This window comes from Helianthus annuus, chromosome 4, assembly GCF_002127325.2.
Source record: "Helianthus annuus cultivar XRQ/B chromosome 4, HanXRQr2.0-SUNRISE, whole genome shotgun sequence".
Lineage (NCBI taxonomy): Eukaryota > Viridiplantae > Streptophyta > Magnoliopsida > Asterales > Asteraceae > Helianthus > Helianthus annuus.
In genome coordinates, this window is record NC_035436.2 from 31,619,143 (window position 1) to 31,642,664 (window position 23,522).

The 23,522-nt window shown below is 38.9% G+C and overlaps 3 protein-coding genes across 6 annotated transcripts; 1 reads left to right on the top strand and 2 right to left on the bottom strand.

The window, feature by feature from the left end:
- Window positions 1-194: 194 nt before the first annotated feature.
- Window positions 195-1,769, bottom strand: LOC110933163. Of its 2 annotated transcripts, XR_004891578.1 has the most exons (4): window positions 914-1,769; window positions 682-843; window positions 470-611; window positions 196-391 (listed from the first exon to the last, which is right to left on the bottom strand). XR_004891578.1 is itself a non-coding variant. In XM_035989143.1 (3 exons), exons 1-3 carry the CDS (start codon window positions 1,674-1,676, stop codon window positions 520-522), a joined length of 1,017 nt encoding a protein of 338 aa, XP_035845036.1. In that variant the 5' UTR covers window positions 1,677-1,769; the 3' UTR covers window positions 195-519. The 2 variants fall into 2 exon arrangements, 1 of the variants encoding a protein (XP_035845036.1); XM_035989143.1 differs by having other exon boundaries at window positions 195-611.
- A 3,042-nt stretch (window positions 1,770-4,811) lies between these two features.
- On the top strand, window positions 4,812-7,604 carry LOC110936070 (exocyst complex component EXO70I). The gene is made up of 2 exons (XM_022178415.2): window positions 4,812-5,662; window positions 6,149-7,604. The coding sequence occupies exons 1-2, from the start codon at window positions 4,883-4,885 to the stop codon at window positions 7,484-7,486; spliced, it is 2,118 nt and encodes a 705-aa protein (XP_022034107.1). The 5' UTR covers window positions 4,812-4,882; the 3' UTR covers window positions 7,487-7,604.
- An 809-nt stretch (window positions 7,605-8,413) lies between these two features.
- On the bottom strand, window positions 8,414-14,348 carry LOC110936071 (perakine reductase). 3 transcript variants are annotated; one of them, XM_022178416.2, is made up of 7 exons: window positions 14,211-14,348; window positions 12,048-12,218; window positions 11,757-11,960; window positions 10,880-11,052; window positions 10,704-10,800; window positions 10,445-10,598; window positions 8,414-8,833 (listed from the first exon to the last, which is right to left on the bottom strand). In XM_022178416.2, exons 1-7 carry the CDS (start codon window positions 14,271-14,273, stop codon window positions 8,640-8,642), a joined length of 1,056 nt encoding a protein of 351 aa, XP_022034108.1. In that variant the 5' UTR covers window positions 14,274-14,348; the 3' UTR covers window positions 8,414-8,639. The 3 variants fall into 3 exon arrangements, with proteins under 3 accessions (XP_022034108.1, XP_035845037.1, XP_022034109.1); XM_035989144.1 differs by having other exon boundaries at window positions 10,880-10,935; window positions 14,211-14,345; XM_022178417.2 differs by lacking the exon at window positions 12,048-12,218 and having other exon boundaries at window positions 14,211-14,336.
- Window positions 14,349-23,522: the final 9,174 nt, after the last annotated feature.

Genomic DNA, 23,522 nt, shown 5'->3' on the forward strand with positions numbered 1-23,522 from the left:
ACCGTCTTCTCCAAAGGGGGATCACGAACTGGCCCAGCAAAAGGGGCCGCAGGCTCCTTAGGCGCGACCTTCTCCTTCAATACACCCGCACCCGCGGCAGCGGTGTGCGGAGGAGACGCAGGAATGTCAACAAAAGAATACCCCGCATCTCGGGATTCTGCAATACAAAGAGTATTCAATGAGTATTTCCCACCCATGGTACATACAAAACAAAGAAAAGGGATATACTTACCAGCAGCAACTGCAGGTTTCTTCTGCACCGGAGCAACTCTCCTGGTCAGCAGTCTCCGCCTCTTCGGTTCACCACCACCAGCAGCTTTCTGCTCTGACCCCCTTTTCTCTCCAACAACGGGGGGAACCACACCAGTTCCACCCGCGGCCGCACCACTACCTATAACACCCAAACCCTCAAGGGTGTCAGATACTACGACGTAATCGGTATATCCCCGAGAACAAGATTGATAGGTACCTGCGGCTTCGAAAACGGAAGAAGGGGCAGCTGAGCCTTCAACACTCCCCTTACCACGACCCCGCACGGTCTTTTTTACCGTTTTCTTCTCCAGTCTTTTTGGGGACGCGTTTCTCAAACTTCCCCAAATCCGCAAGGACACCTGGATTCACACAATCAACAGAACCAGTCAAAAAGATAAACTGAAAAAACTAATGCCGCGTAAGACGTACCTCTTGCGTCTCCCGGAACCGGGGCTTCCAGCACCGCTTTTGATGGTACGCGGAAGTTCTTCAGAATTTCAAGGTTGAAACCTTTCTTCAACTCAACCGCGATCAGTTCAACCTGGCCCTTGAAATCAGGCTCAAACATCCTCCACAAGCCAACCGCATCCGCTGATACATGCATGCAGGTTACCACAAAGGCTTAGGAAATAAGGAAAATAACAAAGGGTAACGAACTTACCACCACCCTGTTCCCGCAACACGGGTCTTTCCTTCCTATCCGGTCTAGAGAGCATCATCCGCAATATCCATAGTTGGTCATTATCCAACTTCTTGAGTTCAATAGGCCGCAGCCTAGAGAACCAGTCCGCGGTCTCTGCGGAAGCAACAGGAATATCTTCATCGGAAACTCCAACATCGACGTTCCTGAAAGACATGTTAGCATAGACCGCACAGGCTTTCACGTAGAAGAACCTCTTCTTCCAGCCTGTCACACCCTTAGGGGGTGTCATCAACTTCAGACTCCCATGCCTTTGAGTGAACGAGAAAAAACCGGTGTTCACCGTCAACTGGTAGAAACGCCGGAAATTCTCCACTGAAATGGGCAGGCCATAGGCACGGAATGTGTACTCAAAATTCCGAATTCGGAACATTCCGAAAGGACTAAGCTGGGAGATATGGAGGTGATAATACTCCAATACCTCCGCCACAAACACCGTCACCGGCAACCTAAGGTTACCGTGGGTGAAAAAATCCGCCCACAAGGTTATATAACCGGCCGGAGCATCGGCACCGGTGTCCCCCACTTGTGGGAAAGTAGCATTCCAGTCTTTGGCCATCTGAACAGTGGCCATCAGGGTTTTAAAACTACCTTTTGTCCACTTCAACACCGGTAACCCACCACCGGGAACATTCACATCATCATCCTCGTCTTCTTCCTCAGCCACTATCGGCTGTTCAGGGTTTTCACCCTCCACATTGTGTGGACTAGATGGTTCAGCCATCAAAAATATCAAAGAGACAGAAGATGGTGAACAGAAACACTAGAAACCTCACCGGAATTTCAGAAAAAATCGTCGGAGAAAACAGATGACAACTTTCTCTCAAACGACAAATTTTTTGAATTTTCGACAAAGTGAGAGGAAACCACAAACGGTTATCCCCTTATATACCCATCGCAATTAATGCGGAGGGAGAAAGCAAATCATCACGTTCAAAAAGAGCGTATCTTGCAACAACACGTGTCGGGCGCCGTTTTAGCTGACGGTTATCACGCGCGCGTGGCCGCCCACGCGCCTGACAAAGAAGACGTTTACACTCCCTGCTACAGTGCATTTAATGCCTCGGGCAGTGCAAATGTCCTTTCATTTCAGCACATGCAGAAACGTCTCACCAACTTCTACCAACTCACACGTGCGATCAAGCCACGTAGGCAAGAAAAAGCGACAACATTATCCAAAAAACATAAGCGGCATGCGGTTTTTCTGGTTTACCGCACCATAACCCATACCGCATGTCGTTTTTTTATATACCCTAAAAAATAGGTAGAAATATATCTATTTATGCTATAAAGGGATATATTACCTTTTCCGCATCACTCACGAGCAAACGTGAAATATGCGGAAGTGACACACATGAACCCATTCAGATGTGTCAGATGCTCAGAACCAGTGTTGTTCTTTGGACTGAACCGCATCTCAGGAACAGGCAAAGCGCATTGCCTTCCTTTTCTTCAAGCTTCAAATCCCTCCTGTCCGGTTCACAACCACAGAGGGTGCATGAACAACTTCTTCAGAAGAGAGAAGGAACGGAAACTACGCGCCCGCACATCAGCAGCCCTGACTCCTGAACCTTCAAGAGTTACATCCGTACAACAAGCACACTTTGAGCGAATATGGGACTGCAACATCGCAGACACCCATAAAGAGCTACAGACATAACCATAGCTTCCGCAGAGTGGTTGCTACGGAAGAGCAAAACTCACTCCACATCACCGAACGAGGCTACCTCGTTATAAACTCGGTATTGGAGCGTGAAGGTAAGTGGTTCCAGAAAGAACGCAGATACGTGCTCTAAACAAGCACTTATCAAGCAGCAAGTGTCCGAACAGCGGTAACAAGTCTGCCTATGACTTTGTTTATCTGCCAACGGACCGCGGTAACAAGTCTGCTTAGGACTTTGTTTACCTACCAATGGATCGCATGGAATAAACAACGATGGGCATCCCCTTGCCTATGACCATGTTTATTTACCCATAGTCTAGATCCACATTGTTCGACCAAACACGGCCAACAATGACGCAACGAAGTAACCGCAAAGAACGTACGGTTACTTGAGAGCTATCAAGATGAACACGAACACCCAACAAAAAAGGGATGGTCATCTCATCATAGGATGCTGAACATAGAACTCGAGCAAAGTTCTAACACAACATCCAAAACCTTCAAACCTGACCGCAAAGGTCGGTTTACAAGTTTTTCTTTTCTTCTTCGTGCACCATTCTGGCAAATGGTTCGAAGAAGAAACCACCTCCAAGAGGTTCGAAACATGTGCAAACCTTCGAACCACCATCCAAGAGGTTGGTTCGAAGTTTGTGCAGCATTACTATGAAGGTCCCTAACAGGCCTTCAACACAACAACAGGTGGCAACCCACCTGACGACATGCAACGGCTGAGAATTTCGCATCAAGCGAAACCCCTTCACCGGTACGGAAGAGGCATAGCCGGATTTTTTACCAGATCACCAGGTTGATCTGGCCTAAAATTTTCTCCAGACTGCCACACTACCTTCCTACACCATAAGTCCAGTACTCCTCCCACGTGCAACTTGCACAAGGGAGCAACACTAGACTGGGGGGACTTGAAGGGGTATGGTCCCAAAACGACCATTACCCGCATCAAACAAACCCCTACCAGTAAGCAAACCGCACCCATGCGGTCACATCCTTCGAACCCATTCGGTTCGAAGATGAATAGCTTGACCCAAGTACGAAAGAAGATGAACATATCGATGCGGCTGGCACCGCATCATATGGCCATTTTCGTCACGACAAGGGAAGCGAGCAAATAGTCTCCACATACGATGATGCGGCCAACACCGCATCTCGCGTATTTCTTGATCACAAGTAGGAGACGCGGTAACTTCAGACGTTACCGCATGCAGCGATGCGGCTCGCACCGCACCCTGCATATCCAACAAGTGGACTGACACGCCAGGCAAGTGGCTGACACCACGAGGCAAGTGGCGCCGGCGACAGTCCCCTGTCAGAGCTATTAAAGCAATGGGCTGACGTGGCGTAACCCCCACGGCCGGCGAGACTGACACACCTGCAACGGTGCAGCTCGTCGTCAGCCCATCCATCAATCTCCTCCTTCACTCCTCGGCTATAAATACCGACCCCAAACCAGGTTTGAGGTATCTCTTCACAACTCTCTAACTACTACTATAATCTTGCTTTGCTTCCCAAGCAAACTACTGATTCTCACGCCGGAGAGTGGTAACAAGGAGCACCCCCCACCCCATCCTCCTTGTTACGAGTCACGGCTTGTTTCCTTGTGCAGGAGATCATCCACCGGTGACCCAGCCAGCGATCTCCGAGAGGAAGGGATTAACCCTTCTTGACGAGACCAGTGTGTTAACCCTGCCCGGTTAACCATTGTTTCATCACAAACATTACCAAACACTAAACATTATATTAACATAAAACACACTAAATCAAACACTTTTATAGTCACCACTTTTTAATGAGCCCGTTCTGACCCATACTCATGATCACTCAAACCCATTCTGACCCGACCCATCCACCCACCTTGCCATGCATAACTTTAATAGTTTTATACATAGCACATTCAAAAATGAAACGTATACTATTATTAATGATTTAAACAAACACTATATTCATCGACTAATTTAGTGTTTTTCATTCCAATTGACACTTATACATTAAAAAAATTAAGTTAAAAAATAATTAAAATGTGTTACTATCAACTTTTCTATATACCCAATCAAGAAACACATCCGGCTATATTCTAACTCCATTGATTTGTCCACACCCAATTTTCTATTGCCATTTGTTTCTTAGTTTACATCGAGATTTAGTCTTCGCTTAATTCTTCCCGTCCCATAATCATATATCTTGCCACCTTATTCTTGTCTTATAAACCACCCCTCTCTCACCACCACCACCCCCCTCTTATCACCGCCGCGCGAATGGAGGACCACCCGGTTCTCACCAAGCTCGAATCCGCATGCTCCGATCTCAACACCCTTTTAAAATCATCAAAAACTTTGCAAACAGACCTCCAAAAACACGACGAAAACTTTAAAACTCTACAAGAAAGTCTAACCGTAGCCTCGAGAAGATTAGCCCCTCTACAAACGCTCTCTATCGCGTCAAAAGCACTTGAAACGCGAATCAACCGTGCGGTTTCACCTGCGCTTGTTCTCATTGACGGGTTTAAAATATCAGAGTCTTTGCAACGGAAACTTGTCGACATTTCAACTAAACTTTCGGGTCAAAAGTCGGAAGAAAGGAGGCTTAGGCTACTGATCAAGTATGTTGATTGTGTTGATAAGTTGAATATCGCGATTAACTTGATTAGCCAAGAGGGTGGGCCTGCGATCCAGCGGTTGCAGGAGGTGGTCGAGTTTTTAAGTAGGACTAAGGCTACGGACCAGTTTAGGACACATCGGTTAAGAGAGACGTTGGTGACGTTAAAGGCGTTGTATGAAACCGAGGTTGATTCTATGAAGTTTGATGGGTTGCTTGATGAGGCTTTATTGAATTTGCAAGATGAGTTTGAAGGGATTTTGTTGCAGTTGAGGCATCATAATATTGGAGTGCAGGCGGAAGGCGACGGTGATGATGGTGGAGAGGTGGCGGATGTGGCGGAGTTGGGGACTGAGATGGAGGTTGAGGTTCTTAGACGGATTTCGGAGACGCTTACTGCTAACGATTGTTTGGATATATGTATCGACATCTTTGTCAAGGTATTTCTTTCACTAAGTTTACAAATTTAGGTGTGTCAATCGTGTTTGGTTGGCAGGTTTAATTTTTAAACACGAACACGACCCATTTTTATTCATGTCAAAAACATTAACCCTAACCGACACTCACTTAAGATCATGTAACGTGAACACGACACTTTGAACCATTGAACTGAATGTGTCAAACGGGTTGACGGGTATTACTCAGGTTGTAAACGTGCTAGCGGGTTGGTGGGTTGTAAAATGATGGGTTAAGCGAGTCATAAACGGTTAGTGAGTCAGTTTGCTAATTTAAACGTGTTAAACAGGTCAACCCCGGAAACGACCTGTCTAATTAAACAGGACAACCCGAACACGACCCATTTATTAAATGGATAAGATATGACAACCCAAAACCTGTTAATTTCCGTGTTGTGTTGGAAATGAGCACCCCTATTTACACCCTCTTAGCTACAATTTTATGTATTTGAAGCATCTTCTCATTGACAGGTGAGGTATAAGAGAGCAGCCAAAGCACTAATGAAACTAAACCCGGATTACCTAAGAACATACAAACCCGAAGAGATAGACGAGATGGAATGGGAAAGCTTAGAAACTTCCATAAGCCTATGGACCCAACACTTTGAGCTAGCGGTTCGAACCGTTTTCGTTTCAGAAAAGAACCTATGCAACCAAGTCCTAGGAAACATCATGGAAGGCATTGTCTGGCAAGAATGCTTCGTTAAAATCGCCGACAAGATCATGGCGGTATTCTTCCGGTTCGGGGAAGGCGTTGCAAGAAGTAACAAAGAGCCACAAAAGCTCTTCAAACTATTAGACATGTTTAACTCTTTAGAAAATATAAAAACCGAATTTTACGATATTTTCGAAGGGGAAGCTGGGGCGGATATATGTACGCGGTTTAGAGAGCTAGAAAAGCTTCTTGTTCATGCTTCAACCAAAGTGTATTGGGAATTTGGGCTCCAAATTGAAGGTAGCCAAGATGGCTTACCACCACCACAAGATGGCTCGGTGCCAAAGTTAGTCCGGTACGCCATTAACTACCTAAAGTACTTGACCACGGATAACTACACCGAACCCATGGCTCATGTGCTTAGAACCGAACAAATATGGAAAGCGGGAGTTCTTTCCGCACCCGAATCGGATGAGAATCTGTTAAAAGATGCGGTTTTGAACGTAATGGAAGCTTTAAATAGAAATATAGAGTCAAAAAGGTCGGGTTACAAGGATAAAGTTCTTTACCATGTGTTTACTATGAACACTTATTGGTATATTTACATGCGGACTAGGAATACCGAGCTCGCGAAACTATTGGGAGAGAGTTATATGAGGAAGAACTACAAAGTCGTGGCGGAAGAAGCGGCTTACTTGTACGAGAAGCAAGCGTGGGGTGGGTTGGTGAGATTGCTTGACAAACAAGACATCTCGGAAGGAGATGATGCACAGGAGAAGATAGAGGCGTTTCTCAAGGGGTTTGAAGAGGCTGCTCAAAGGCATACAAGTAAGTACAGTATCCCGGAAGCCGATTTACGGGGACAGATTAAAGAGGCAACTGTTAAGCTTATCGTGCCGGCGTATTCTGAGTTTTTGGACGCGTATTCGAGTGTTCTAGACGTGAAAGCGTACTCGTCTCCTGAATCGATTGAAGGGTTACTAGGTCAAATTTTCTCGGGGAATGATCAGAAATCGTCTCTAGGTTCAAGAAGACGGGATCTTAAGGATAGGTTGGAAGGGAGAACTTCGGTGTCAAGCGATATAGAACAGATGGCGGGACGGGGTTCGGGTGATCGGTTTCGGAGGAACAGATCAAATGCTAGTGATGCATAAAGAGTTTTAATGGCTAAGTAGACACATAATTGTGTCACATATTGTATTGGTGTATGATTTATCATATGGTTTACTAAAATTGTCCTTGTGTAGTAATGAAAGATTTTTATATGTTGGATGGTGTTGTTTTTGCATTATCAAGTTGATTATCTAAAGTCCTAGCTGTATGTTTATTAAAGGATCAAATATCACTCCACGTCGGTGATCCGTGGGTAAATTCCGTTGGTAATCTGTCATTAAATGCATTACACCATTTACAAATGGTGCATCACCAACAGATTACCAGCGAGACCCACCTTCACCGACGGCATTTTGATGATCATATTCACAACTTTTTTTTTTTTTTTTGTAGTTTATCTGTTAGCTTCTCAAATAACTAGAATTTCTTAAACAATAAAACTGTTAATAAACACTAAAACATATATGCTAAAATGTTTACAGAACACATTCTTGCAAATTTATGACATTCTGTAAACAAAACTGTTTACAAATTTGTTTAAGACTTTAAATATCTTTATAAAACCGCAATGCTTATAAAACAATTTTTAAGACTTTGCATTTTTTTTTGTAAAACAAGCATAGTAGAATAGTTATAAAAATGCAACCGCAGGGCTCCTTTATCACTTACATGGCATAAAACTTTAACAAAATTTTGATTCACTGATTGATTTAAACCTTTCAAAGAGTATTTCAAGTGTTGATAATATTGATTTTCTAACAAAAAGAAGCAATTTATGAACACTTAACATAGCAGTTGACTTTTTGGTTTAGTCAAACTGTTGACCTTGATAAAACTAAACTTCAATTAATTAGTTTAAAACTTTTATATACATACTTGATGAACATCATCCCCCTAATACTATTATCTTCATTAAAGCTTCCAATTTCAAGATTATAATTACTAAACCAGAAATCTGGTGACAACAGTAGTCGAAAAATCAGGCCATTATAGTTCAAATGTCAACTAACTCATTCATAGTTTGCTCAATTTTGAGTAAAAAAAAACTAACAGTTTAGGATCCACGTTGACCAAGTCAACTACGGATTAACCCATGATCCTCTAAAAAACAGAGCTAAAAACAGTACTTTACATGACAACGAATCAATCACGTAATGGAACACAAACGGTGTCTAGTGGTACCTTGATAATGCATCATGATGATCGGTTGCTGTTTTTTGGTGGTGTATTTGCAAACTTCCATGAGACGAGCAGAAGCGCCTCGTTAATTTTGGAACCAGCAACTTCATCCAAAGGCACTGCATTACTAATCTCCTCTATTTCCTCTTTTGTAAGTTTCACATTAACCGAATTAACATTCTCTTCAAGATTCTTAATCTTGGTTGTGCCTATTATGTCAAATGGTTTATGATGAATTCATGCATCACAGTGATATATAAAGAAATGAATATGAGTTATAAAGTATAATCTGATATTATATTCTAAGACGGGACAATATCAGAGGTCAGGTGGGTTGGGTAACGGGTCAAAATGGGTAACGGTTAAGAGGCATTTCTAGTACACGTTGAAACGGGTCGTGCCAGGTTTATCTACAAACACTTTTTGTCCATTCATGTAAATTTATTTTTAGAGTTAATTACTGTTTTCGTCCCTGTGGTTTGTAAAAAATCACTATTTCAGTCCATTAGTTTAAAAATTGCGATTTCAGTCCCTGTGGTTTCACTTTTGTAACCATTTCAGTCCACCTCGTAACCATTTCAGTCCCTGTACTAAAATGAATTGAAATGGTTACGAAAGTGAAACCACAGGAACTGAAATGGTTATGAAAGTGAAACCACAGGGACTGAAATCGTAATTTTTAAACTAATGGACTGAAATAGTGATTTTTGACAAACCACAAGGAGAAAAACAGTAATTAACTCTTATTTTTATAAATAACTAATGTGGTTAGGGCTGTAAACGAACAGAAACAAACTGAGCCGTGTTCATGTTTGTTTGTTTAGCATTGAACTTGTTCATGCACGGTTCACGAACACATATCATACGAATATTCTTGTTCATGTTCGTTCATTAAGGAAATTAACTTGTTTAAGAACACAAACCAACATATATCATTTTAAAAAATAAAGAAAAAACAACATTCTAAATCCCAAAAATTAGACATAATCAACTTGTTAAGCACTTGAGATGATAATCATAAACATAATTATCCCAAACAAAGGCACAAGTTAGACGCAAAAACATAATTATCCCAAAAAGATTTTTCAAAGATCTAAGTTTCTAATACTGAACATAAAATTAAACAAAAACAAACAAACATGAACGAACGTAAACCACCGTTTAACCGAACGTTCACGAACGCAATTGAATGAACGCGACCTCTATTCGCATTCGTTCATTTAATTAATCAAACAACATTCCTTGTTCATGTTCGTTCATTTATTAAAACGTAAACAAAACTCCCGTCGAATGGTTTACAAATGGTTCATTGAACTTTCGGTTTGTTTACAGCCCTAAATGTGTTAGTTATGATTAAAAATATAATATATTAAAATAATTATCTGAATAAAAGGTTTTGGACGTAATATAGATTGACAAGACACTTCATCGACTATTTGACCCATACACGATAAAAGACAACCCACATGGACATATTTATAAGGAAATGAGTAAAGTAGACGGATGGTCCCTGTGATTTACCAAAATTTCGGATTTGGTCCCTACCTGTCTAAAAGTACACGGATGGTCCCTGTGGTCCAAGTTAGGGACTAAATGCGTTACAAAGTGCAAACCACAGGGACTATCCATGTACTATAGGAAAAAAAGCTAGGGACTAAATGCGTTACAATGTGCAAACCACAGGGACCATCCGTGTACTTTTGGAAAGCTAGGGACCAAATCCAAAATTTTGGTAAACCACAGAGACCATACGTGTACTTCACTCACATAATTATTTACTCTAGACACTTGTTTGAGCCGTTTTTCCAAGTCAAACTTACCAGGAATCGGAACTACATCATTTCCTTGATGGAGAACCCATGCAAGAGCAAGCTGAGCAGTGGAACATCCATGCTTTTCCGCAATTGCTTCTACTCGATCATAAATATTCTTATTTTTGGTAAGGTTCTCCCCCGTAAACCTCGGATTCAATTGCTGAGAGACAAAGATTCTTGCACTTTTATATAAAAAAAAAATCTATTTATATTCCTACACTTATTAACCAAAACTGAGAAGAGCGGTTTGCGATCAATAAATTACCAAAAAACTATTTGCAGGAAGTTGCTCCTTTATCGCTTTGCCCCCGAAAAATCCCCGGCCTACGGGACTATATGGCACAATGCCTATTCCGAGTTCCCTAAAAACAAAAATAATGACAATAAATCAACAAATTGAATATGTATCTCTAATTGTCTTAACAGGTAAAATAAATACACCTGCACAATGGAATTAGTTCGTCTTCAATCTCGCGAGTCCAAAGGGAATATTCCATCTGTAAAGCAGTGATAGGATGAACTGCGTGAGCTCTCCTAATCGTGTCGGCATTAGCTTCAGATAGCCCAATGTACTTGATTTTACCTTCTTCCACCATCTTTTTAAGCTCTTCCATCTGATTTTCGGTTAGAGCATCTAGTGTTTACATATGTGAAACTAAATTTTGTGTAATACCCTTGAGGTGGCACGACGGGCGGGTGTGTTATGGGTCGAAATGGTCTGGGTTAGATTGTCAAATAGATAATGAATGCATGTGTTTTGATTATAAAGACATTACTTTTATAATAAGCAAAATATTTGAACAAAAAAAGAGTAAAATGCCATTTTCGTCCCCGAGGTTTGGCCAGTTTTGCTACTTTCGTCCAAAAGTTTGTTTTTCCACATCTAGATCCAAAAGCTTTGAAATCTTGTCATTTTCATCTGGCTCGTTAACTCAATCCATTTTTCTCCGTTAAGTCAAGGGTATGTTCGTCTTTTAAGTTAATGGAGAAAAATGGATGGAGTTAACGAGCCAGATGAAAATGGCAAGATTTCATACCTTTTGGATCTACATGCGGAAAAACAAACCTTTGGACGAAAGTCGCAAAACTTGCCAAACCTCAAGGACGAAAATGGCATTTTACTCTAAAACAGATAAACAATTAGGAGGTTGTATGCACTATTCAGTGAAAATAGACTTCGGATGCCCTCAAACCCATTTGACCCGTTTGAGACAAGCGACAACTTGAATTGTACAGTCATAACTAATGGGTCAAAAGTAAAAGTAGTAAAAAAATCTTAACTATGCAAAGTTGCAAACATAACGAAAGGTGAACTTACAGTGTCCTCTATAGGAACAGTTGTATCGATTCTATGTATGTAATAGAGATCAATGTAGTCCACACCTAATCGCTTTAGGCTACCCTCACAACAAGAACGCGCGTATTCAGGGGTACCTTTGACTGTAACCTTGGTGGGCTCAATTTTGAAAATACCAAATTTTGTCGCTAATTGGATCTTATCTCGAGGCAATTCCTTTAATAGCTGCACGATGTGCTTAAAAACGTTAAAATAACAGAAAAAAAAAACACATCATTGTTCGGTTTCCTATGAACAAGAGAACATTTACACCTTTCCAATGAGTAACTCGTTAGCATGGTCTGCCCCGTATACATCAGCAGTATCAAAGAATGTAATCCCTTTGTTAAAAGCTTCCTTGAGCACTTTGATGCCTTCTTCCACAGAGAGTGGATTATTATATGTGCCGGTAAGGCCCATGCACCCATAACCTAATCTTGAGACCTATGCATTGGAAGAAAAATTACTATTAAATTAAGAGTTAATTGCCCGGATGGTCCCTGTGGTTTCACGTTTTTTCATGTTTAGTCCCCACATTTTGGAAATAGCAGGTATGCTCCCTATGGTTTGTCATTTTGTTACTCGGGTAGTCCCCTGACATTTACTCAGGGGACTATCCGAGTAACAAAATGCAAACCATAGGGAGCATACCTGCTATTTCCAAACTCACTGACATCTACTCAGGGGACTATCCGAGTAACAATATAACAAACCATAGGGAGCATGCCTGCTATTTTCAAAAGGTGGGGACTAAACGTGAAAAAATGTGAAACCACAGGGACCATCCGGGCAATTAACTCTTAAATTAATATTTGGGGAAAAAAGTCGAATCACCACAGCCTTTATAGTTTTGATTAATCTTTAATAACAAAGATTTTTTTATTACGAAACAATGGATTGTTCGTATCGTATCTGCTCACATTTTTCATATATGATGCTCATGAAAGTAAATGGATAACAAAATCAATGATTTCAAGAATGAAAGAACTTCAGCATTATTCATCAAAGCACATAACTTACGAAACAAAAGAACCATTCGAATATGCTACAGATAAGATAACTAGGCGATCATTAGTAGATATTTTTATCATCTTGTACGGTTAGATTCATCATAACCAAAGATAAACTCAACATATTTTGAAGAGTATAGTACACGGATGGTTCATGTGGTTAACCAAAATTTTGGATTTAGTCTCTAGCTTTTTTAAAGTACACGAATGGTCCATGTGGTTTGCACTTTTTAACACATTTAGTCCCCAACTTTTGCCAAAAGTACACGGATGGTCCCTGTGGTATGCGCTTTGTAACGCATTTAGTCACTAAACATTGGGGACTCAATGTGTTACAAAGTGCAAACCACAGGGACCATTCGTGTACTTTTGGAAAAAAAGTTGGGGACTAAATACGTTACAAAGTGCATATCACAAGAACCATCTGTGTACTTTTGAAAAGCTAGGGGCTAAATCCAATGGTTAACCACAGAAACCATCCATGTACTTTACTCTATTTTGAAATGTATAAGATATGCTTTGCAAGCGAAATGATTGCAACACTCTATTAACAACTTTACCAAGGGACTATTCAATTCACAACAATAAGACATACTCTATATATACCCATTATGCTCAAACTCAACCATGGTTTTAAAAAATGTTTGAGGCGTGCGCCTCAAGGCGAAACGGCCAAAAAACGAGTCTGAGGCGCGCCTCATGGTGTTTTTAATGTATATGCGCCTCAGAGGGGCTGAGGCGCCTCAGGGAATTTTGATAGTTGTTTTTGATGTTTTTGACTTTTTGTGTCAATTTCAAGCATTTCATGTCTTTTTTAAGTGTGTTTTTGATGATTTTGATGAATCTGATGATGAAATTACTTAGTATTATTATTTTTATAATATATATATATATATATAATTTTATATTTATTTATTAATACCGCCTCGGCCTTACGCCTCGGCCTTACGCCTCGTGAGGCGAAAGGAAAACGCCTCGAAACTCGTTTCCGTTCTTTCAAACCTTGAACTCAACTCTACATTAAGCTTCATAAACAACAATAAGACATCTTGATAGTGTGTGCAACAAAACCTTAACACATTGATCGGTCAGTATGTGAAATCTGTTTTAAAACAGAGCCCATTGGTCCAAAGTGTAAGGGTTATAAATTTATAAAGTACTTAACTTTCTAATCACTTAAATTCCATACAAATTTGATCAAAACAAGTTAAAATTTGTGCTACTCCCTTCAGTTCCAAACAGATCATATTTTGTAGAAAAAGGAGCAATTAAACCCTAACGAAATGCAACATAACTGAGTATGAACTAAGATCGATATAAAAATGAAACTTTCGTACAAAGAATACGGTGAAATAGTGGCAATTGTTCATCATAAATAAATGTGACAAAAAAAAAAAAAAAGAAACGGATGAATTGAAAATCAGACCTCAAGCCCCTGATTACCGAGCTTCACTCTAGGCATCTCGATTGTTGATTTGTTCGTCGCCATTGTTGGACTGTGATCGTCTTTCTTTGCTCTGCTTTCTCTCTTCTAACAATGGATTTTTTTTTCTCCATTTTTACTAACCACTACTTATTAAAATAAATATAAATCTAACAAATTTAGAAAAAAAAAAAAAAAAAAAAAAACTAAGGGCTCTTTGGCAACATCTGAATGATTAAGTGTTGAACCAGTAAAAGGTCTAAACCATTAAGGGGCTGTTTGTTTACCTCTTAAGGAGGCTCTTAATGGTTCAGACCTCTTACTAGTTCTGCACTTAATGGTTCAGATTGTTTGTTTCACGAGCAGATGTCTGAATGGTTAAGACATTTGCCTCTGAATGGTTAAGATTTATACAAAGTCTAAATGGTTAAGACCTCTAATCTGAATTGGTAAGACATTTGCCTCTGAACGGTTAAGCATTATACAGGCTCTTAATGGTTCAGACCTCTTACTGGTTCAGCACTTAACCATTCAGATATTGCCAAACAGCCCCTAAGTGCTGAACCAGTAATAGGTCTAATAGGTCTGAACCATTAAGAGCATGTATGATGTTTAACCGTTCAAAGGCAAATGTCTGACCAATTCAGATTAGAGGTCTTAACCATTTAGACTCTGTATAAATCTTAACCATTCAAAGGCAAATGTTTAAACCATTCAGACATCTGCTTATGAAACAAACAGTCTGAACAATTAAGTGTTGAACCAGTAAGAGGTCTGAACCACTAAGAGCCTCATTAAGAGGTAAACAAACAACCCCTAAAACATGTGATTAGTTGACTTTCATGTCCCATTAACTCTTCCCCCTCTCTCAGTGGTTACCCTCTTAACCCTCGTCATGTGGGGTTATTTGACACGTGACACTTTTGTAAAAGAGGGATATTATATCACATGGGTGTGTAGCGGTTATACCCCTTCAATTACATATATATTTGTATGTGAGAAGGACTATATCACGCCGTTATAATTTTCACAGGAAGGTTAGAATCCGTCGTATGGCACCACCCGGGGCGGTGTACGGCGGAATGAGGCGCTATAGCCCAGTTTGGCGTTATGTCGCGTACCACTAAGGAGGGTCTTAGGCAGTTCATTAAGGAGTCTTACCAGATTTTATGGTGGACTCGGAATTTCTTTTCATGGGTGCAAAAATTTACAGTGGTCATTTAGCGATTGCTATATAATAATTATTTTTCGACCCGATTCGGGTCATATAAAAAATAATCAAACTAAATTATATATATTCAACAAAAGTATGTCAAACGATATTACAAATACATAATGAAATTTTAAAAATCTAATATATCTAAAGTCGTTCTTTGCGAATTTTCAATTTTTTGATTTAATCATAACTTATAAACATTCAATGTTCTAATCCACATAATTTAGTCGTCCACTCATACAAATAATGTTTTAAATCTAAAGTTTCATACTTTTTTAAACATTAGTTCCTATTCTTTAACAAAATAAATTAAAAAAATAAAACTAACTGTGGTTCACTTATTCATTTACACAAATCCGGAATTCTATCCAGAATTCGGTCGGTGAAGTGATCCAACGGCGACGAAGGATGCTGTAGTGAGTCTAGGAGTTGTCTGCCGCTACTCGTTGTTCTTTTTCTTTGCAATTTCCGATGGATTTTGTTTCTATTAAACATTTAAAATCATGGGCTAAGGCCTAAGGATAAAGGGTATAAGCTCATTGTCATTGGGTTAATAAGGTTTCAACCAATTTGAGCCTAAGTCACAATAATTTTAACAAATGGATATTGGTAACTATATAAGTTATACCGATAATTCGTGTTAATATTAACGTTACAATCCAAAAATTTACTAGTCGGTTATGAACCTCTGGGCCTGTTTGGGTCCGCCATTACCCATAGGAGCATGACTTAATGGTGGACCCGGAGTTTTTTCACCGGAGCAAAAAATTATAGGGGTCTTTTGTCTATCGCTATATAATAATTTTATTCGGTCCGATTCGTTTGGATCAGGTCGGGTCATATAAAAAAATAATCAAACTAAATTATATGTAATTAACAAAAGTATGTCAAACATCGTTATAAATGCATAATGAAATTTTAAAATCTAATATATCTAAAGTCATTATCTACGGGTTTTCATTTTTTGACTTGATCATGACTCATAAACATTCAATGTTCTAATTCACATTAACTACTTGTCTACTCATACAAACAATGTTTTAAATCTAACGCTTATAACTTGTATAATTTTTTAAACTTTAGTCTCTATTCTCTAATGAAATAAATTAAAACATTAAAACTAACCATTAAACGAGTGATTTACTTAATCACTTACGTAAAGTCAGAATTCTATCTAGTATTCGGTCGGTGTAGTGATCCGACAGTGACGAAGGATGACCAGCAGTGGGTTTGGGCATTGTTTGTCACTACTCCTATTCTTTTTCTTTGCAATTGCCACTGGATTTTGTTTATATAAGTTATGAAGAAATCTTAAACCTTTAAAATCATGGGCTAAGGCCTAAGGGTAAAGGGTCAAAGCTCATAGTCATTGGCTAATAAGGTTTAAACCAATTTGTGCCTCGTCACAATAGTTTTAACAATCGGATATTGGTAATTATATAAGTTATATCGGTAATTACTGTTTGATGTTATATTTAAAAATCTATAAATCTCTAATTGGTTTTTCTCAAGGGCCAATTTCTAAATTTCCTTATGGTTGGTTTCAAAAGTTTAAGGGGACCAATTGCAAAGTTTTATAGGATTCGCTTGGGATTTTCACGTCTCTACAACACTAAAGTTTATTATCTTAAGGGGGGGGGGGGGTTGCAAGCGCAGGATAACCCCAAGGGGTTGTAGGTATTTTTTTTTACCAATTGAGGTCCTTCCTTCACCACCCCCATGTAGATGGTCCACAGGGTTCATAACCAATTATCTTACTAGAGGGTGCTTACCTAGCAGACACTTAGATTCATCTTTACAATGGATTTCATTGACCTAATTGAAAATATGAATATTTAGTGATTCAATAGATGATTATCATCATTCTTGATAACTAATATACTATAACTCATTAGATTATAATATTATACAGTTGGTTACTTTTTTATTCTATCGCCGAAAAAACTAACTGGGTTGTTGTGAGTGGAACGAATGGGGTGCGCTTTGGAAGAAGCGATCTATTACCAAGCCGTCTTATTGGGAATAACTTATTGGGAATAACAAGGGCATCCATGATAATGGGTCTAGGCATAATTTGTTTCTACTCACTGTCTTTTTCTTTGCCATTGCCGTTGGGTTTTGTGTATACTAAAACTTTAAGGTTATGGGCTAAGGCCTAAGGGTCTAAGCTCATGGTCATTGGGCTAATAAGGTTTAAATCAATTTGGGCCTAAGTCACAATGGTTTTAACAATTGGATATTGGTAATTATTTTAGTTATTTGCTAACTAGTGTTTATATTAAAGTTTTACTTATTGGTTTTTCTCAAGGGCGGTTTCTAAAATTTCATTAGGGTTGGTTTCAAAAGTTTAAGGAGACAGACTACAAAATTTTACAGGAGTCGCTTGGTATTTTCGCGTCTCTGCAACAGTAAAATATTATTTTAAGGGGGGCGCTTCCCCCTACCCTACACACACACTAATACAATTGGGTATGAGGCGTAATTTCATTACACATAGCCTAACTGGTGGGAGTTAATGTCAAGGTTAATAGGCTCTGGTCAAACCTAGCCATAGCAAGAAAGTAGGTCTCACAGTTTTGGGTACAACTCAAGCTAAAGTGTATGTGGAGAACCAAGACATGTGTTAAGGAGGTAGAGCTATGAAATGTTGAAAGAGGTATCACCCTCACAATAAAAATCATAACTTTTTATCGGGTCCAAGCGTTGAGGCTAACTATGTTTCCATCAACGGGAGAGATATAGAATAAGGAGGAATGTTCCGCTTCCAATACTATTAACGTGTTTTGGGTGCAATGGTTATTGATAAGGGAAGAACACCACAATTAAGCTTGCTTGAGTAGGATTAGTAATGACCTCGTGGGAAGTCTACACTTGGGTAACCAAAAACAAGTTTGTGAGCTTCCTGTAAAGTCTCCATTCGGGTAATTAAAAACAATTCTGTAAACTTCTTATGGGTAAAGCGAACAATATTGATGGTAGGAAATGACATTTCCTCCGATTTAATATCATCATACATATTATATTTTGTCATCCTGGCTTCGTTTGCAGCTCTTGAACAAAACTGTCTTACTAATCCTTGTTGAAACTTTTTAACCATAACTATACATGCCTTTTAACAAACAATAGTAATAATAACGATGACGTGGGTGCCCAGAGGCTCTCACTCAGCAAAGCTGGGAAGCAACAAACATGAAGCAGGAAGCTAGGAGCTTAATAGCCCAAATAGGAAGCAGGAAGCTATGAGCTTAATAGTCCAAACATGGTGTAGGAAGCTATGAGCTTAATAACCTAAACAAGAGAAGAGGTTTAGTGGGCCAACCCGGCCCATCACAACCAGACCCATTAGGGTTAGGATTCCTCTATTTATAGATAGAGGGTCCACCATCACATTTCATCCAACCTCTCTTGGTCTGGACCTTACAGCCATTCACACACTCTCTTTACAACATATCTCTCTCTAGAATTACATTCTCTCTCTAGAACACAATCCACTAAGCTGAGTTTTTGACCATCTATGCTGCTAAGCTCACGAGCTCCTAAGACACTATATCAGCAGCTTCCAGCCCACGAGCTATGTAACCTGTAATCACCACAACTGCTAATTAACCGCTGGATCTCAACCATAACCTCCCTAAGCATTCTCTATCTCTCTTATACTTGTACATACAATTATGTCTTATGTTTATACATTCTTATAGGATAAATTACTAATGTTGAGCATCGGAGGGTGGTCCAGAGTGTCACACCCTGGCTTTGCGGAAGCGTGGTTATTTTGGTGTGACTTCTTAATACCATAGCTTAATCATAACAAAGCTATATGAAAATAAAACCATGCAAGATCATCCATTGAATTAAGTTTTAAAACATAAGTAACACAACATTGTCTTAAGGCGTTGACTCAAGCAACGGACACTACAACCTGATAACATAAAAAAAAACATTGTTTGAAAGACACAACACCAACATGAAATAAACGCAGTTTAAGGACTGTGACTCGTCCAGGTAAAAGTCACACCTAAACTTGGATGACCTCGAAACTCTTATGCAGCGGGAAAACGTAGCATACCGCGCCAGATCTTTAGTTCCCTGAAATACATGTAAGTTGGAAAAATCAACAAAAAATTGTTGAGCGAGTTCATGTGTAAGTGAGTAATAAAACCTTTGTATGTATAAAATCCTGGTATGTAGCAAATAAGGAAAAAGAGATCACCAATGGTTTGCAAGGCCATTGATATGTGTGAAGTGCAAGTAGGAAGACTCAAACCTAGCGGATTTTGCGTTGGGTACAAAGTCACCCCGAGGTCCGTTATGCTGGGCCTGGGGCTGGGCTCGCTACACCCAGATAGATTTACCGCTATTGTCCCTCGGTCCTACAATGAGGATTAATGGCCTCAAGTTGCGCCTACCCACTCACATGATCTAAGTAGTAACCCTCCTTACGCTAACCATACCATGTAAAAAGTACTTGTAATCATAGTAACATGTATTTCACCCCCGCAGTTTAGAAAACTGAAAACAGTTAAGAGAAAAGGGGGACATGAACTCACAGTGGTGCGTCTCTATCAAGAAAATCTCCTGATCAATCTGCTGTGCGACGACCTACACGTACTAACTTCTATTAGACGGACGGCCGTGCCTTAGCTTAAGGTTTAATGTCTTTGGGAAATAGTTAGACAACTATTTCGTGTTTACACTTCGCAATTATTTGGTAAATATTTTCCTTCCCAAGGATGGGGGCTTTAATACATGTGCGTTTGTGAATCTTCGAAATATATTATTAAGTCTCACTTAATAAAATATATTTTATTTCATTAATAAAAAATACTTTACTTCCAAAATATAAATATTTTTCCCAAAAATATTATATTTTAATCCTTATTATTTTTCCCAAAATATTACTCTTGTCAAAATACGCGTTCATTAGTATTTTTCCGAAAATGCGTAAGTTACGTTTAAAGATCGGGTGGTATTAATAATACCGTTGTAACTTAATATTTATTGTGAAGGCGTTCGTATTATTTTGGAATCGTTAATATTTGGTAATATTATTTTTACCCTAAAAATAATATTTGTATAGTTCACAAAATAATCATAAAAACCCCACAAGTGTTGTTATGAAAAGTATATATATATATATATATATATATATATATATATATATATATATCAAATATATATTTATCAAGTTTTATTTTGTGAAAATCCCACCTCCGACACTTAGAAAAGTTGTAAATAAAATCGTGGCGAAATTTACATTTTTGAAAACAAGTTAGAAATATATTTATAACACTTGTGGTGAAAATATTTCCAAGTGTTAGGTTTTTGGAAAAATTTCGCCAGAGTTTCCCCTGTAACTGGAGGTGGCCACGCTTTCAAGCGTATCATTTTCTTTTAAAATTTCAAACAATAATTTTCTCAATCAACAATATTCAAACCATCAAACTAGTCAAAATAGATATAAATCGCAAAAATACATGAACTTGTGGTTTATCCAAAATAGGTAGTAACTTTCCATTACTTTTAGTGGATCTTTGTATAAATCAACTCGGTTTCTTAAGAGTTTCGTTTTTAAGAAAATATATTTCCACAACTTCTTGTCAACATTTACAAAAATAGTTCTTTTGTCAAATCTTTGTTTTATACAAGTGTCTACACACTTGTGTGTTTACAAAAATCACTCTTGTTCATGTAAAACCTGGTTTAGAAAATATGATTTCTTTTGACGCTTGGTCCTTTGAAAATACCACTTGTAGATCCGTAGATCTACTAGTTTACAAGTCTATTTCGTAAGAAAAATTGTCTTTACACAAGTTCATGTTTGATATGTAGTAGTGTTCATCATTTAACCCCTTTCACACTTTAACATATTCTAAGTCATGTTTCATGAACATGACTTAACCGGGTTAGATGACGATCCGAGCTACTACTAACATAGATCAATACTAAATAATCATAACAAAACAAGTCTTATAAGTTTTACACAACTCTATAGCTTTTATCCAACAGGTTTATCATTTTTGTAAACTTTTAGTATGTCATCTTGTATGTTCATGATTTTTAACCGACAAAGTTCATTTTAACCACGTTAGAATAGATCAAGAAGGCGTTTAGAGTCACTTACTACTAGCTCGAGGCTAGGGAAGAAACTAGTCGGAAATCGAGTGGATAAAAGCGATGCAGTGAGGTCCTTGACAATCCAAATGCACCGGGCTTCCTCGTACACGATCCTTTACACTTGTATGTGCTTGGAATGGGAAGATGGAAATCGAAAAATGATGGTGGTGGTGCTTGTGTCTTCGGCCGAGAACCAAGGATAGGGGAGAGAGAGTGATTTGTTAAGTGTGGTGAAGTGTTTGAAATGTGAAGTCTAATGGTTCATCTTATAGCCCATTCCACCACATTTACCCATTGGAAATTATGCCTCCTAGATCTTAAGCATATAGATTATTTTAATCAAATGTTGTAAGTGTTTGCTCCCTTGTGGAGCCGATCTCGTTGGGGGGGGGGGGGTCCATGGTTGCTTTTCAACTAAATGGTTAGGATATAGTTAGATAGTTAGGAGGTTAAACCATTTACTAGTGTGTAGTAAGTTGTAACGGGTGTTAGGGTATTCGGGGACCCTAACTGGCTGAGAAAAAGGAAAACAGTGTTAATGACAATATTTTTATGTTCCGGATAAAGTCCGATTGTTCGGTTGGGTAGTGATCCGTTAAAGTACTTAACAAAGCTTTAAAGTGTCGTTAGCATTATTTTTAGTGACACGATTTATTCCCGACACTTTGGAAAGTGTCTAGTAATGTTTTTCCCATGTTTTGGCACTTTATTAGTTGGCTAAATGCTGAATTTTTATTTAAAGTGCTGAATTTTGTACTTAAAGTACGTTTTAGGTACATCCGGTCACTGTAACTTATACCTAGTGACGCAGTTCTACAACCCTCTTATCCCTACACTCTCTACTAGTGTAGTGATCTACTCCTTGCTCATACAGGCCTTAGAGGCAGTGCCTGCCTGGTGCTGGCTATATCAGCATGTTAAATGGGTTATCCGTTCATTGTGCTACTGTGCTTTTGTGCATCAAGGTTGTCACTAAAGTTCTGTATGTAAATAATGGAGTGACAACAAATAAAGTATGATGCAAGTATGTTCATGTATCAGTATTCAGGTAGCAGTTTATCCATAATTTCAAGCAAGCACAGTAATTAAGCAGTAATTAAATATTAATTAAGTCGTACGGATACCTGATTTGGTGAGGGTTGTCACACAGAGACCCCGGTCAAAAAGAAGAAAATAAAACCCGAGATAACGGAAAGCAAAAGGATAAAAAGCGTGATTTATCGGGAATAACGTGTTACCGGTGTGACAAATATGGACACTTTATTTCAAAATGTCCAGATCGATTCAAAAATAATGAGGCGAGAAATAATGAGGTTGATGGAACATTCTTGTAACACCTCGAATTTTGTGTCCAATGATGTGTTAACACGTGTCATTTGTTTACACGTGGCTTCTATAATAAATAAAGGACTAATTTTGACAAACCTTGAAAGTATATAAATTCGAGGGTTATAAATGTCAACAAGGGTAAATATACTGTATAGTATCCCTAAATAATGCTTAAACCTTCAAACGAATAAATTATAGATCGTACAAAAATAAAACGCGGAAGAAAGTGAGAGATTACAAACTACAGGGGTTAACTGTGTCAACATGTTTAATAATACCTCTGAGTGACCCTTTAACGTTCCAAAGACTTTGTAACGGTATTATACCCTCACTAAAATAATATATATGAATTTCGCGAAGTTTCGATATGAAACGAGAAAGTTACGATCGAATTCGTAGAAGAAGGGTTAAAAGCGTCAACAGTGAAAGTTAAGGCTTTCCAATATAATTAATAAATAAACCGGGGACTTAATAATGCGGGTAATTAACACGAGGCCCCTATCGGTAAATAACCGAGGGCCAAACCGCAAAGTTACCCCTTCAAAACCGAAAGGTCAGGTGAATCATTACGAAAGATTTCGTTATTAATGGCCAGATTCAGTAATCATTACAAAAAGATTTAAAAATCCTGAAATCTTAACCTTAGGCGACCCGCG

What these genes read in the sequence shown, in the direction of transcription:
- LOC110933163 (XM_035989143.1), bottom strand. Translation starts at nt 1,676, where the DNA reads ATGGCTGAACCATCTAGTCCACACAATGTGGAGGGTGAAAACCCTGAA. An exon ending in GTTGCGGGAACAGGGTGGTG is followed by an intron (nt 844 to 913) that starts GTAAGTTCGTTA and finishes TGCATGTATCAG; the next exon opens with CGGATGCGGTTGGCTTGTGG. An exon ending in GGTTCCGGGAGACGCAAGAG is followed by an intron (nt 612 to 681) that starts GTACGTCTTACG and finishes GTGTGAATCCAG; the next exon opens with GTGTCCTTGCGGATTTGGGG.
- LOC110936071 (XM_022178416.2), bottom strand. Translation starts at nt 14,273, where the DNA reads ATGGCGACGAACAAATCAACAATCGAGATGCCTAGAGTGAAGCTCGGT. An exon ending in CTGTTCCTATAGAGGACACT is followed by an intron (nt 11,053 to 11,756) that starts GTAAGTTCACCT and finishes ACCGAAAATCAG; the next exon opens with ATGGAAGAGCTTAAAAAGAT. An exon ending in GAACTAATTCCATTGTGCAG is followed by an intron (nt 10,801 to 10,879) that starts GTGTATTTATTT and finishes TTTTGTTTTTAG; the next exon opens with GGAACTCGGAATAGGCATTG.
- LOC110936070 (XM_022178415.2), top strand. Translation starts at nt 4,883, where the DNA reads ATGGAGGACCACCCGGTTCTCACCAAGCTCGAATCCGCATGCTCCGAT. An exon ending in GTATCGACATCTTTGTCAAG is followed by an intron (nt 5,663 to 6,148) that starts GTATTTCTTTCA and finishes TCTCATTGACAG; the next exon opens with GTGAGGTATAAGAGAGCAGC.